We start from the raw sequence: 16675 nt of genomic DNA on the forward strand, positions 1-16675 counted from the left end.
GACATCAGTTTTTGTTGTTGAAAACAATCCATAAGTCATCTGAAGGGTTTATTCAATCAAAAGGTAGTGAAGGAGATGTTTCGAGCTTTAAAGCTGTTTGGAACAAGATTTTTCTTTGATTTCATAATTTTGTTTGGTGGCTTAGCAACACTGTTTAGCCCAATTAACTTTTGTCATGGAGCTGATCAAAATTGACATCTGGTTTACACTGAATTATGTCATTAATTTAATGTTTATAACACCCATAAAAGTATTTCTTGCTGAATATCTATAAACAATTTGGTAAGAAAAATAGGAGGATGGTCTAGATCAGAGGCTTTCGACCATGGTGCTCAGGGTCCACTGTCCTGCATGTTTAAGCTGAGTATCTGCTTCAGTGCACCTGAATCAAATCATTGCATTTTCTCCTCAGCAGGCTCCAAGGGCTACAGCGGCCTGTTAATTACCAAGCTGTTTAAGTCGAGTGTGTAGAGATAGGGAAACAACTAAAAGTTGCAGGGCTCTTGGCTTTGAGGATAAGTGTTGAAGAAGTCTGGTTTAGATAATCAGATCCTGAAATTTACAATCATGTTTCCCTTTCAGCGGCCAACTGGATTTTGTCTTTCTGTTGTAGAATTGAAAAACAAAAATTGTATATTAAGGAGAGTTTTCCCTTTTGAATATCCAAATTTAAATGAGGAACTTGCAATGATAACAATGTTATTGCCCTTGCATTTCCTTAAATGAGTCAAACACTTATTTTCTAGATTGTGCTCCCTGTTTATAAAGTACTATAGTAATCTTCAGAACTGCAATTCAAAAGCTTGATGTGTAAAATATTTGACTTGAATTATAATATATATATATATATTTTTTTTTTTTTATAGTGTTTAATTTGAAAATTGTAAAGCACAATTTCATTAACAAAAATCTAAAGTATTTTTTTAATATATGTTTTACACGACATGGTTTTCTCAGAGAAATGTAAGTTAATCTAACATGATATTAAAAAGAAACATTATTCAGGACCACTACCTATGTGAAAGTCTTCATCCTCATAGATAATGTCTGCGTTCTCCACAATGGGAGGAGGTGGGCATTTCTTCAGTCGGTAGGCTGAAAATAGAAGGAGGGGAAAAAAAGTAAATCAGGTATGACTGAATATAAAGTTATACAAAATAGCAGGGAAATGCACAACAGTCAGATAAGGGGTTTGGATTTACACAAGGACAATTTGCTCATTTAACTCATTGTACCCATATGTCGGTAACTATTGAAAGAAAAGTTCCTAATTTGAAATTTTCCCAACAAAAGAGAAACAACATATGTGTTTTTACCTGTACAAGCTGACATAGAAGCTGCAAAACATCATCTTAATTGAAGACAGGTGACGAGAGTTTGCAGTGTTTTCTTAAAACTTAAAGGCATTGTTTAATTAAAAGAGTGTCCACTATGTGCACAGAATCTACATGATTTTAAAACTGACTTTTAAACTGTAACAATAAATGTACTGCCAAGGGACTATCAAGCAAATCAATAAGCTTTATCTAGTTCAGCGCTTCTACAGATGGGTAGAGAGTTAGGCAGACAGGGAAATAATGTAGATCAAAACATAATATTAAAGCCTCATATTAACATTTTGAAGTATTGAGTTACCATGAAAGTTAAGGATGAAGAATCCTCCAGTGGAGAAATCAGAGTGAAAACGGATCAGGACCTTTGAGCTAGAACTATAGGCTGACTCAAGAGCTGTGTTGCCACTGAAGACTCCCAGCTGAGGGCTTGAAGTATCAGGGCCATCCCTTAAAAAATGAAAACACAGGAGGTAAGAAAACTGATTAAACTCAAATTGGAAGAAATGTGAAATATTCAAAGGCATATAAATTAGATTTAATGTAAAAGTCCTTAATGTGAATAATAATTAAATAAACTGTGTGATCCAACCATCATTGACTTAATATTCAGATTACTGTATGTACATTTTTATAGTAAACATTACTGTTACTGTAGCATGACAAGAACTTGTTAGCTCAAATAGTCTAAGAGTCAAATAGTCAAATTGCAATACATATAGAGATTTTATTAAAATGCTAATAGCTCCTTTATATCAGGTAACCCTGTGAAGAACCAAATTCCAGAAAATCTGTACGAGTAGCAAGGATTCGCAAAGGACAGTATAATTCCAAACTAATTAAAGTGTTTGGACATTTTTTGTACAGCTTCCATGATTTTTTACATTCAGAAAAATGTTTACAGTGCTAGGAAAACGCTACACAACTTTCACAGACTACGGGATCATACTCACCTGCTGACCTGGAGCTGAGATTTTTAAAATGACTAATAGACAGGACTTTACAATACAACAAAGCAGAATTCACAGAATTTGTCAGATCAACATAACAACAGGTGTTTGAGAAATGAGGACGTCAACTAAAGAGTAAGTACCTCTATGAAGGGCCCCCAGACTAAATTATACACTGAAAAGCTATCATAAAAGAGAATCTTCAAGTAAATTGTCACTGTAAAATGAAAACTGCAGGCTTCTTCTGCACTATGCAGAAATATTGTTTAGAAGGTTATTGAAAAAGTACTTGCTTCTTTAAAATTTTGCACTGACTTATTTTGACTAATTTCACAGAGAACAATGTTATGCATGAAACATCTGTGTTTCATCATGTTTTCTTTGGCCAATTTCTATTCCTAAAGTAAAACAACAAAGGTTAATTTTAATTGTTTGGAAGCCAGAAAAATATGAGCCATGGGAGTTTGAATTTAGAATTATATAAGAAAAAAATCAAAAGTAAAATCTGTAACTTTGGTTGTGTCCTTGGGTAATACAACTCCCCTGTTTTGCCTTCTGATGGTGGTCATCACCGGTGGTCCCACTTCAGTCCGTGGCTATCATTTTAGCTGATCAGCATCACTATGTTTGCATGAATATAATGGTGCATTCACACACATTTTGAGCATCAGGGACACTTGGTTTACATGCAAACTGTAGATTCATATCAAGGGTAGTGGAAATCTGAGCTTTTACAGCATGAGATCCAGTATCTGTCTAGGAGGAAAAACCTGCATCCAAGCCATGATTTTTCCTGCTGCAGAGCTGTCAGCATTAAACTATGAAAAACTAAAATATCTAACATTAAACTCCATTGAGATTTCATAAAAAGGCAGTATATTTATTTCTTATGTAAATCTGAGAGTGCTTTGATCATCAGTACTCGATTAAATCAGTCTGTATTATTACTGAGCTGCGGCACAAGAGGATAATACCTAAATTAACTTAAAATGTCAAAACCTGCGGGCAAAGAAATAATCCAGTTTATATTCTGGTATCTACAGTTTTTAACAAAAACCTAAAGAACGCATTATATTCATTCTACCTCTGTCTACCACTCAGAATATTTAAAAGTAGGATTATTAGTCAGATGATCTGACAATATCACATTGTGAATTTCTAGCTTAAAACATGTTGAACTTCTTTTTTCCCACTCATTAAAGCAGATAAAGCTGAGTCACTCTATGGATTGCATCTGCAATTTTACAGAACATCAGCATTGGAAAAACAAAAAAATAGCTCATTCACATATCAGAGGCATTTGTAAGCACTTTGATCTAAAGCAAAACACCTAAACTTGCAAAAGCGTCCAAGTTTAGGCAATGGACGTTCTTTTTTAAACCAAGACGAATTCATTGTAAATGCTCAATAAATTGCTTTAAAATTTACCAAGTACTAATTTTAAAAGCACCAGAACATTTATAGTAACTGAATATCAACAAATATGAAATCAAATAATCGAGAACACACAAACTAGATAGCAAAAGTCATATAGAGCTATGGCAGCAACAGTTTTTAAATCTATTTACATGATTTAAAATAAGGTTGATGAAAATATTTACAGCATACAAACAATGCAGAGCACATCACATTCTCTGGCACAATTCCCACATATGGCTTCCTGCTGCAGATGTCAGAGGTTTAATTTTTAATTCCACTTCTCCACACCTTTGCACTGCCTCCTTTTTAAGCCTGCTGTAATAGAGTTCTCTATTGTTCCACCTACCATAATGGCTATCTACCCTTCATTAATTTAGCTTGAAGCTCCTTGTCCTGATCTTTCTATAGTGGGTCATGATGTAAGTTGATATCAGGACAAGAGCTGAACTGAGTACGTCCTTAATATCTGATTGGCCCTTAATATCTGATTTATATACATGCTGGGACCCAAAGAACATTATTTTTCTTTTTTTTCTTTCTTTCTTAACTTACTACGTTGGGACACTTCTCAGCATGGCTCATTATTTTGGCCTGGACCACGGATGGTGGCGTTTTGAGCGTCCGGTTGTTGCTGTGATCGAACTGTAAAAATTAGGAGTTGCATGTTGCTTGGAAATAACAGTGACATCTTTTTGGGGTTTTCTTTTCTGTCGTTTGGGGACAGGATTCGGGAGGGTGAACGCTGCTGTTTGCAGATTATGCACTTTATTTTTTTATTGTTTTCTTCTTTTTTGTGTGTTAAACGTCAGGAGCCTAAATGTGTCTTTTCTTTTTTTTATACATACATAAATGCCTATGGACAGACTAGTCTATTCAAATATGACACCTGGTGTCTAATTTGTTTTATGCCTTACAGTTTGTATGTCTGGTTCTCTTAAGATTGTTACCTGGAATGTACAGGGACTGGGTCATGTGATCAAAAGGAAAAAAGTTTTGACTTATTTGAAAAAAAATAAACTTGATATTGCACTATTACAGGAAACCAGGTTATCTGCTACAGAACATTTGAAACTTAAAAGGGACTGGGTAGGTAAGGTATATTTTTCCTCCCATTCACAAAGTAAAAGGGGTACAGCCATTCTTATACACAAGAATCTTCCTTTTGTTTTGGAACATGAGGAGAGGGACCCGGAGGGGAGATTTATTTTAATTAAGGGCTTGATCCATGGAAAATATATAACTATTCTCAATGTATATGCTCCTAATGATGATTCGCCTCAATTTATGTCACAAATGATCTTATTGTTTAACCACCATTGTAAAGAAATTGGTTTCCTGGCTGGTGACTTTAACTGTACAATGAACGCATCTCTGGATAGGTCGTCTTCTGCAAAATTGCCAAACCCAAAAGCTTCAGCTGTTCTAAAAAACTTATGTACGGACACTGGTTTGATTGATATTTGGCGACATTTAAATCCTAAAATAAGGGATTATACTTTCTATTCACATCCCCATAATACTTATTCCAGATTGGATTATATCTTTATCCCTAAGTCACTTTTACATTCAGTTCGAAGCTGTAACATAGACTCCATACTTTTGTCAGATCATGCACCAGTATTTTTAGGTGTTGATCTATTGTTTCGTATGCCTAGAACATTTACTTGGAAATTCAATACATCCTTTCTGGATAATGAATCCTTTTGTAACTTTGTCCGGAGTAATATTACGCAGTTCTGGCTCGATAACAAAAAGTCCCCTGTGTCTTCTGGTATAATCTGGGATGCAGCAAAAGCTACTCTGCGTGGTTACCTTATTTCCTACTGCTCCCACCAAAAAGCGGTTTTAGCAGAGAAGAGAAACAGTCTCGAAAAAGAGATGATTAGATTGGAACAAATACATAAACAATCACCAACTTTGCCAAACTTTAAGGCACTATTGGCTGTTAAATCTGAGCTTAACATAGACTACAACCGCCAGGTTCAGAAACTATTACTTTATACCAAACAGAAACACTATGAATTTGGTAATAAATCCAGTCGCATGCTTTCCCATTTATTAAAAAAGCAAGATAACAGTCGCTTAATTAGTATAATAGGAACGCAGAACGAGGAAGTCACCCATGACCCCATAATTATTAATAATACTTTCCGGGATTTTTATACATCTCTCTACAATACAGATATGGCTGACCCGGATGATATCTCCACTTATTTGAGCAGTATATCTTTACCTTCTGTCTCGGGAGAGGATCGCGCCTTTTTAGATGCTGCTATTACTCCAGAGGAAGTTTGGGCTGCAATTAAATCCATGCCAAACAGAAAATGTCCGGGACCTGATGGGTTTCCATTGGAATTTTTTAAGTTATTTTGGCCAGAGATTCAACCAATATTCATGCCCGCTATTAATGACATTTTGAGAAATGGTATCCCTCCCTCGTGGAGACACGCCTCTATTAGTCTTCTTTTAAAAGAAGGTAAAAATCCTCTGGATTGTTCCTCCTTTAGACCTATTAGTTTGCTTAACGTTGATTATAAAATTGTGGCAAAAGTATTGGCTCGGAGATTGGAAAACATCCTACCTAAAATAATAAACCCAGACCAGGCAGGGTTTATAAAAATGAGATATGGCACAGACAATATCCGACGTGTTCTTAATGTTGTTCAGTACCTTAATACTCACAAAGAGCCAGCAGTAATTGTTTCCCTTGATGCTGAGAAGGCTTTTGACCGAGTTGAATGGCAGTTTCTTTTTCAGGTGTTACATAAATTCGGTCTGGGCCCAAACTTTATCAAGCTGGTTAAAAGCTTTTATTCAGACCCAACAGCCTCAGTTAACACAAATGGCTTGATGTCTGAGCCCTTCGAGATCCATAGGGGCTGTAGGCAGGGATGCCCCCTTTCACCCTTATTGTTTACATTGTTTATTGAACCTTTGGCCGAGATTATCAGGACTAATCCAGATGTATCTGGAATAAATATAGACGGTAGAAACCACGTAATCTCATTATTTGCAGATGATATACTATTGTATATGTGTAACCCTGAGAAATCAATTCCAGCTACTCTGGAATCTATGACTACATTCAGTGCATTGTCAGGATATAAAATCAATTTAGGAAAGTCTGTCGCCACCCCTTTCAGCATGCCCCCAGAAAGTCTCACGCAATCTCCCTTTCAAATGTCTACAAAAGGTTTCAAGTATCTGGGTATTTTTGTTACACCTGATCTGAATAATCTTTTTGGGACTAATTACTCTCCTTTAATACAAAAGATAAAAAATGATTTGATAAAATGGGCTCCCCTGCCAACTTCTCTTTTAGGGAGAATCAACACTATAAAAATAAATATTCTTCCACGACTGAACTATTTATATCAAAACCTTCCCTGCTATCTATCTCCTGCACACTTCAAATCACTAAATTCTCATTTATCTCGTTTTGTCTGGAACAACAAACATCCAAGAGTCAAGTTCTCTATATTAACTAAGCCAAAACACCTTGGAGGTTTGTCATTACCTTCCCTGCAGCTTTATTATTGGTCAGCACAACTTAAAATCGTTTCTAATTGGTTTATGAACAGAGGGAACTCTTTGTGGCTGGATTTGGAATCCCAATCTTGTTTCCCTAGCAAACTTAACTCTCTTTTCTTTATAAATGGCATAGATCAAATACCCCATCTCAAAAGTAATTTTATTGTTTATAATACTTTACTGGCCTGGCGAGATGTGAAGAAATACTTTAATATCTCTTCCACCCTCTCCTCTTGGTCATCGTTGACTTTGAATCCTGATTTACCAGCAGAAATTAGAAGCATTGGATTGTCTGAATGGTCATCGAAGGGATTGTCAAATATTTTGGACATATTGAATTCTGACTCTGTTAAACCCTTTGAACAAATTAAAGCTAATTTCAATATTTCTAATAGAGATTTTTATAAATACTTACAGATTCGTCATTTTGTGAACTCTCTCAGGAGGACAGGAAAACTACGTACAAAATTGTCTGAGTTAGAGAATACAATTGTTTTGACCAAATCTTCTAAGGGACTTATATCTAAGATATATAGTTTGTTATCTGGCTCTGACTCCTCAGGTTATGATGCCATGAAGCTGGTGTGGGAGTATGATCTGGGGTTGATGTTCAATCCAGCAGATTGGGAGGAAATCTGTGATGGGGTTTTCCCTAATTGCACTTCGCTTTCTATACACGAGCAGAATTTTAAACTCTTCTATCGAACATATTACACACCTGTTCGCCTTCGGAAAATGTTTCCTGATGCTTCAGATCTCTGTCATAAATGCAGAATACATAAGGGCACATTTATTCATTTATTTTGGTCTTGTGACTATATTCAAGTCTTCTGGAAGGCAGTTCATCTGGTGATACAAGAGATTATTGGTAAACAGTTCTCACTAACTTCCTCCTTCTGTCTTTTTAATCACACTTCAGGAATTTTCTTTAATGCAGATACCAAACATCTGCTTGCAATTCTCTTATTTCTGGCTAAGAAATGTATACTACTGAGGTGGTCAGCATTACTAGCCCCTACAGTCGATATGTGGTTATCACAAATGTCTGCTATTGTCGCAGTTGAAAAACTGACTTGTGACCTTCATCAAGAGTCGGACAAATTCCGAAGGATATGGGACCCGGTACAATCTTTTTTACAGAAACTGTAAATTCAGTTTTTTTTTTTTTTTCTTCTTTTTTTTTTTTTGATTTTTTCTCTCTATTTTTCTTTCTTTTTTTTTTTTTTTTTTTTTTTTTTTTTTTTTTTTTATTCAATATACCATACATTTGGTTGTCCGACAGTGTGGACCACTTTGAACCATGTCTGTTTGTATTTTGTGTATGTGGGCTGTATGTATGTATGATTCTTTTTTTCTCTTTTTTTTTTTTTTTTTCTTTTATGTGAACACCGCAGTGCTCCTTGTTGATTTGGGGTGGGTTGTTTTTGTTTGTTTGTTTATTTATTTGTTTGTTTGTTTTTGTTGATGTTTATATAAAGCTGTGAAAACTTAAAAAAGATAATAAAAAAAAAAAAAAAAAATGGATGAAGGATTAAAATACTTTATTACTGTACTGTGATTGGACAGGATTGTGTCAATAATGGGTAAGTTTAGTTGATTAAAGTTCAGAAATTAGAACTGGTTGAATTTCATTACCATTAAAGAGATACTTAAACCCAAAAAAAAAAAAAAAAAAAAAAAAAAAAAAAAAAATATCTGATTTAGAATGTCCATATCGTAAATCATGTTGTAAGATTAAACAGCAGTGAGTTTTCTCTTCAGTCCATCAATGATGCCAGTACTAGTGTGCACAGTGTTAAGAATACATGAAATATTTTGAGGGGCTATCCTCCATACCTTGTTAGTGTTGTATATACATGTTTTTAGCAGACATTGTAAAAACAGTTCCACTTGTAGTTTAACGGAGAGAGGTAGCTTGCACCTTTTCCCCAATAATTTCTGGGGACGTAGGCTCTGTCTGAACGCCCGCCCTAATCAATGTATAGGGCATTATGTATTTGTTGTTTGTTTTAGATGAGTGTCCGACCATCTGGTGGATGAAAAAGTAGTGGACTCGAAATGTCCCACAATGCACCTTGAAAAGTAGTGATCATCGATTGTCACTTGATGAGCAGATACACTATATTGCCAAAAGTATTTGCTCACCCATCCAAATTATTGGAATCAGGTGTTCCAATCACTTCCATGGCCACAGGTGTATAAATTCAAGCACCTAGGCATGCAGACTGTTTTTACAAACATTTGTGAAAGAATGGGTCGCTCTCAGGAGCTCAGTGAATTCCAGCGTGGAACTGTGATAGGATGCCACCTGTGCAACAAATCCAGTCGTGAAATTTCCTCGCTCCTAAATATTCCACAGTCAACTGTCAGCTGTATTATAAGAAAATGGAAGTGTTTGGGAACGACAGCAACTCAGCCACGAAGTGGTAGGCCACGTAAACTGACGGAGCGGGGTCAGCGGATGCTGACGCGCATAGTGCGAAGAGGTCGCCAACTTTCTGCAGAGTCAATCACTACAGACCTCCAAACTTCATGTGGCCTTCAGATTAGCTCAAGAACAGTGCGCAGAGAGCTTCATGGAATGGGTTTCCATGGTCGAGCAGCTGCATCCAAGCCATACATCACCAAGTGCAATGCAAAGCGTCGGATGCGGTGGTGTAAAGCACGCCGCCACTGGACTCTAGAGCAGTGGAGACGCGTTCTCTGGAGTGACGAATCGCGCTTCTCCATCTGGCAATCTGATGGACGGGTCTGGGTTTGGCGGTTGCCAGGAGAACGGTACTTGTCTGACTGCATTGTGCCAAGTGTAAAGTTTGGTGGAGGGGGGATTATGGTGTGAGGTTGTTTTTCAGGAGCTGGGCTTGGCCCCTTAGTTCCAGTGAAAGGAACTCTGAATGCTTCAGCATACCAAGACATTTTGGACAATTCCATGCTCCCAACTTTGTGGGAACAGTTTGGAGCTGGCCCCTTCCTCTTCCAACATGACTGTGCACCAGTGCACAAAGCAAGGTCCATAAAGACATGGATGACAGAGTCTGGTGTGGATGAACTTGACTGGCCTGCACAGAGTCCTGACCTCAACCCGATAGAACACCTTTGGGATGAATTAGAGCGGAGACTGAGAGCCAGGCCTTCTCGTCCAACATCAGTGTGCGACCTCACAAATGCGCTTCTGGAAGAATGGTCAAAAATTCCCATAAACACACTCCTAAACCTTGTGGACAGCCTTCCCAGAAGAGTTGAAGCTGTTCTAGCTGCAAAGGGTGGACCGACGTCATATTGAACCCTATGGATTAGGAACGGGATGTCACTTAAGCTCATATGTGAGTCAAGGCAGGTGAGCAAATACTTTTGGCAATATAGTGTATATCCCAGATTGCTTTGCAAGAGCTCTCCTCGCAAAGCATCAAGGGACTTGCTGTACCAGTGACTAATAACAAAGATGGCACAGGCACCGTGTGGGGAGGTGGAGTTACGTGACCAACGGAGAGCGAAAAGTAGTGATCAACTGTCTGAACGGTCAGTTAACTGAGTTCACTACATCAGTGCTGGCTCGCTGGAATTTAGCAGCGGGTGTAAGGGCTAGCTATTGTTGGAAGATACACGTCCACTCAAATGTAAGTTCCGCTGGTTTACAGTATCTTCAACACAGTGACAGAAAATCACAAGGTAGGAAAAAGAAAAAAAGACTTCATTTATCCCTAAATGGAATGTCCTCTTTGAAATAGTTTTATTTGGCTGGACAGATTTATCTTTAAGAAAAAACTATGTTTGATGCTATGCTAACCTACAGTATGCCACAGAGCAACAGCCACACACATAGGGTGTCACTTTGTTGCCAAAGGAACGACTTTCTCTTTTCAGTTAAAAGGAAGAGGCCTTCCCATTGACTTTTATACTCCCACGTATAATCCAGGGGCCTTCCAAAGCTGTGAGTGACTTTATTGCGAGTGACACTTGATAGTTAAGGGTTAGTGGTTAGGGTACAGTTTAGGATTCAGACTAAGAGACCTGAGAAACCCTATAGCCATCCTGGAGTTTTTGACAAGTCTGGGTAATGAACTCACAATCTTTGCTTCCACCATTGGAGGCATGTCGAATGGGATTAGAAGATCCTCAAAGTTTTCTGTTATTATTATTATCTTTTTATTTAATATTGAGTTTTTTCTTTACATTTCTACTTTGGTAAATGTAGACAACAATTTCAGGCTTTTCAAGCTTCTCAAAACTTTGCTTAAAATATAAACTGGTACTATATATCATATTTAGAACACAAAACAAAGCTCAAATCATGTCACTTTTTTCCTGAGGTTTACTGTAAGGGCAAAGAAGTGAAATAAATATCAATTTATAATATGCTTGATCAAAAGACAAATTTAGTAAGAGGGTTGGAGAAAAAACAAAACGGCATCATTGAAAAAAGTCTTTCGAAAAATCTAATTGTTGTTATCAAAGCAGAAAGGAATAAGCTTCCATTTTGTTTTTTTTTCATACATTTTTCATGCCATCTTCAAGAAAATTTGCTGAACAATGTCGACAAAATAAAGGCTTTACTTTGCTCATTAAATATTGAATATTGCTAAAAGGTTACTTTTCTATGGTTTCTAAATGACCACTTTTAGACTTCAATGAACACACCATTGGATTAAACGGGGGTTTAAAATTTTAATTCACTAGGATTGCCTGGGATCTCTTGGCTCTTCAATAATTCAAAGTCTTCTGTAGGTGTTAGAGCTCATTTAAAATCATGAACATCTGCAATTGTGTTGCTTTGGAGGAGAGTCAAATCAGATTGGAGTGGCTTTATTTTGTACCATCATAAATGTACAGATATTGCAGAGATTTTTTTTTTTAAATCATACACAATTCTCAGTGCAGCTCATAATTGATATGCCTGATAGAAAGGTTCTCAGAGTTATAAGGATTATCAGAATCATGCACAATAGAAATTGCTAGTTTTATATTTGCGCAGCAAAATAACATAAGGAATTTAGTCGTTAAAAAAATATAACTTATTTTAGACTACAATGCAAAAAGTAAAATGTCACATGAGAATAAGATAACTTTGGGGTGATATATTGTTTTGTAAAACTTTTCTCATTTTTACGATATATCAATATATGTTTTGCAACCTGCTATTTGGACTGAATGGCTTCATTATCACACTCATCTCATGCACATGCAAACTGCTCCCAACACCACCTCAATTGAGCTCTTTCCTGCACCTGTTCTCCTGCCCATTTTAGCCAAATTGTCCCTCCCAGTCAGCAACAGAGCATCTCCTTGCCATGTTTACTATTCAGTTCCATTTCTTGTCTGACTCTTCTGTCTCTTTTGGATTCCCTGTTTGTGTTGCCCTCTCTTCGGACACCTGAATGGCTTTCAGCCAGTATTCTATAACCATAGATCCTTCTTTGGTCCAACACACCGGAATCAGATGGCTACATGTAAATTACCTCCTCAATATGTAGTTAATTTCTCCAAATTCTTCTAAATCATAGATAGATCTAAATTTTGGATGATACCAAGCCTCAGGAAGTGGCATATTGCCCACCCCTGCCTTGGGTTATTATGGCTTTTGATTTCTGCCTTGTCCATTAGACTGTTGTGCCTGTTCTGGTTACTGCTACCAGCTAGATTAACTATCTCACCCTGTTCAGAAATCATCGCCTGCACAGCTGTCATCTGCCTGTGTTGCCTGACATTATTACATTCTTTACAACAAACCTTTAAGTGTAACTATCATTTTCTGGCTAAATTTTTGGGTTATCCAGTTCATTCTTAACAACAGAAGGCTGTATCAGGAAGAAATAATGCCTTGTTCTTAGTTTGTGTAACGGAGGAATGACTAAAATATCCTGGAAAACTGCTAAAATAAAGATTAGTATATTTAGATGAGTATATCTGTAAAACTATGAGAATAAATGTTGCCTTTGACAAATTTTGTTTTATTTGTTAGGAGATGGATTTACTGCCTACTGTGGAATATTTCACTGACATTAGGCAAAGATCCAAATGCAACTGGTGGAGAACCACTGAAACAATTTGGTAGCAGACACTCACATTTGAATGCACATGCTGTCACATAACAACCTGAGGAAAACAAGCCAGAGACACATCACTGTGGTGTATATATGATATAATAAAGCACAACCAAATGTAACCATCTATGCAGAGACAAATGTGAAAGTGTGTGCCTTTACAATTCAATTTGTTAGAATCCTTAGCTCAGCTTTACTTATACTGTATCTGGTTGTATGCACAGGCAGATATAATTTTAAATGATCTACTCAGCCTTTTTATCAAATAGATACAATTTTTTATTTATTTTTTGTGTGAAAAGCAATTGTCCTTTATTGTACCATACCTAACATATTTCAAGATAAAACCACTAAAGACTTAACATTATAAATAACTGATGGTGTGAATAAATTTTTAATTTTCTCAAAAGCTAACATATGACATATTTATTCACCCAAGCTGTGTACCTGTACCTGGAAGCCTTTCTGCAAAATATCAAACTATAATAAGGCTGTGATTACAGTTGATCTTAGTAAAAATATTGTGTGACTAGATGAAACATTTACTCCTGATACATTTAATCAAAACAATTTTCATTAAAGAATCCATCGTTATTGAGAAGAAAATACAAAAGAAGCACATTTGTTTTATCGAGAAGATAATATTCTGAAAATCAAAAGTGAGTAAAATAATATATAACTCTACTGTGACGTATACGGGTGATTCTGTGTAGACGGAAATAATTGCATTTGCAGGAGACATTTTCCCCACACTCTAAATCTGTCTTAGTTCATGGAAGGTAGATGATGATGGTATCTGGCGCTGAAAAAGCTCTCCTCTCACAAGTGTCAGCACCCAGTTACTTCCAAATATATTCATGAAATACAGCAGAACTGAGCCATCATTTGTGTTCTCATCACCTATTACTGGGCTCTTTTGATGGCGTCCATATATGTATGCAATTTCATAATTTAGTTTCAAATGAAATGTACCAAAAACACATCAATCATCAGAATCAATTTGCAGCAGCAAAATAACTCAGTACAGAGCCTCTCTATTGCTAAATTCAAGGTTCTGTGAGCTGGCCAGATTGAAAAACTAGAAGCCACAAAGTGTGGATAATTTGCTTCCTCTCATACCTTCAGCTACTTATTCCCCAGAGCTCAATGCTTGAACCTGAAAATAAAAGCCAAGGACCTGCACATGCATCTAAAAATAAACTAACAACTCGGGCTCAATTGTAATTTCCTTTCTGATAAATCTATTGCTCATCTTAATTTTGATAGAATACATGATGCACAGCCAGGTCACTCTCCAAACATGTCAGATCCAGTTGAGTCTTGCTCTATTTGTGAATCCACCTCTGATGCTCCGTTTATTACATTTCCCAAACCCCACTGACTCTCATCATTACTTCCAGAGTTTCCAAATCCTCTCTAGGCCTACATCTGGGCATAGTGCTGACTTAGATTGAATTGGTCAGGGGTTCCCATTGTAAATGCATTACTCTTGCACTTGTTGTTTTACACTCTTACCTCCACACTGAATCCCATTGTTACAGTAGAAGGGAGGAGGCCCTACACTTGTTCTTACAGAGTCTACAGATTTAAACTCTTCTAAATCATGTCACTGTAGACTAAAATGTTTGAGAATGTAAAAAATTATTGTGCATGCATTTGTAAAGCCAAGACAATTTCTCAGAAAGGCATGTGTTGAAAGAAAATATCACTTTCCTTTACAATAACCGTAAACACTAGTAAAGAATAAATACATTTAAAAGAGCAATATAACTATATGATACATTAAGTATATACACCTGTTATATACACCTGCCTTTTTGGTTTTTAAGTCTGTCAGTGAACACTGTGAATTAGTAGAAAATTTGCAAGACTTACCAGACAGCAATATAATCTGTGACGGGCTCAGTCTGCAGTAAAGTAAAGTTGATGTAAACCCCGTGGCCATGGGGAACGCTGATGAGCCAGTTGCAGTCTTGGGAGTTAGGGTATTCATTGGGGTACTGAGGTGAATAGATGGTCCCATTCTCAGCTGTCACATTATATCCACAAGGAGCTGTAAGAAACAGCAGACTGACAGTCAGCTTGAAAAATTTCAATCTTGCATAACAGGATAGACCTGGTAAAAAATAAATAAATGGACAGATTTACTCTTACACTGCAGGAGGTTAGAAATATGATGAATCTTTTAAATGGCTCTTTGTGACAAGAAACACCATCCTAAATGGCTCTGAAACTACACACAGCAGATTCTGAGGTGTTTGATTTAGATGTGTTGGACCAAGGACAAATATAAAAGTTGCAGGATACCCGTCCTCAGGCAGTGGAATTGCCCACCATTGGCCTAATGCATAATTACATAAACTAACACTCAACTTGGTGAAGAGCAAGCAGTATTATCATGGGCTGTGTGGTTCTAAGTTATATACCTAAATACTGCCTAGCTTCCATCACTTGTACAGGGTAGTAGGATGAAGAAACCTTTTCCCTTTAAAATATATGGCTTTGATTGAAAGCATATCTTGAGTTTCTGTCAAAAACCCAAATATTTTCATGATACAGATCAAAGTCAACATATTTCATATATTTAATACTTGTTTGGATCTATATCCCTTCAATGACAGTTTCCTTCCTGCCCTCCTTCTGAAATAACAGGTCCTCAAAACTATGTGACCACCTATACAGTTAGATTTGAGTATTTTGGAGAAGTGAAGTATTTAAAGGTTCCAAAATGGTAACTCTTGAGGACTGGAATTGTGCATCCCCACTTTCAGGTGTTGGAGAGGATTCTATGATTTCTTCCCTTACCTCAGATCATAAAGTAGCAATTGCCAGGAATCTGGTCCATTGTAGGAAACAGTGTACAGGATATTTATTATCAAGGAGTTGCAAGAGTATGCAGTATCTTGGTGGACTTCAAGAGCATTCTTTGGGTGATTCTTGCATGACCACAGCAAGAGTCGGTCAACACATCATCGAGTTGTTTTCAATTTGATTATGCTGCCTGTTGCCACTGACCTTATTTGTAAATGTTGACAACCATGATCTGAAAGCCTTGTCCTGAGGAGGGTTACTAGTTAGTGAAAATCAGCATTTCATCTTCACTTTTACACATTATATGAAAAAGTTTACTTTAGTGTGTGGCTGCAAGGTTTGTGTGTAGATTACAATTAGCAACGGATAGAAAAAAAAAATATATATATTTTTACAGGTATGGGCACAGGTATAAATCAGTGTTGTTTTCGTCAATGGAGACATGACGAAATTATTTTTTTGACACTCCTTTTTTTAATGAAGATAATGAAAACTGACAAAATAAACATGGAGCTTTGATGACTAAAACATGGCGACTCATGGGTGAGTTTTCGTTGACGAGACGAGACAGAATAAAAAAGTTAGCGGGTGG

The 16675-nt window shown here is 36.7% G+C and overlaps 1 protein-coding gene across 1 annotated transcript in view; it reads right to left on the reverse strand.

Moving 5' to 3' along the window:
- LOC119797587 (CUB and sushi domain-containing protein 1-like) overlaps positions 1 to 16675 on the reverse strand; it is a 404138-nt gene that overhangs the window by 60651 nt on the left and 326812 nt on the right. Inside the window, exons 43-45 of the mRNA XM_038306729.1 lie at positions 15148 to 15325; positions 1636 to 1781; positions 1015 to 1095 (exon numbers count right to left, since the gene is read on the reverse strand). Of these exons, the coding sequence (XP_038162657.1) occupies positions 1015 to 1095; positions 1636 to 1781; positions 15148 to 15325 (405 nt within the window). The remainder of the gene's footprint in view (positions 1 to 1014; positions 1096 to 1635; positions 1782 to 15147; positions 15326 to 16675) is intronic.

This window comes from Cyprinodon tularosa, unplaced genomic scaffold (genome assembly GCF_016077235.1).
Source record: "Cyprinodon tularosa strain WSP-4 unplaced genomic scaffold, ASM1607723v1 ctg59, whole genome shotgun sequence".
NCBI lineage: Eukaryota > Metazoa > Chordata > Actinopteri > Cyprinodontiformes > Cyprinodontidae > Cyprinodon > Cyprinodon tularosa.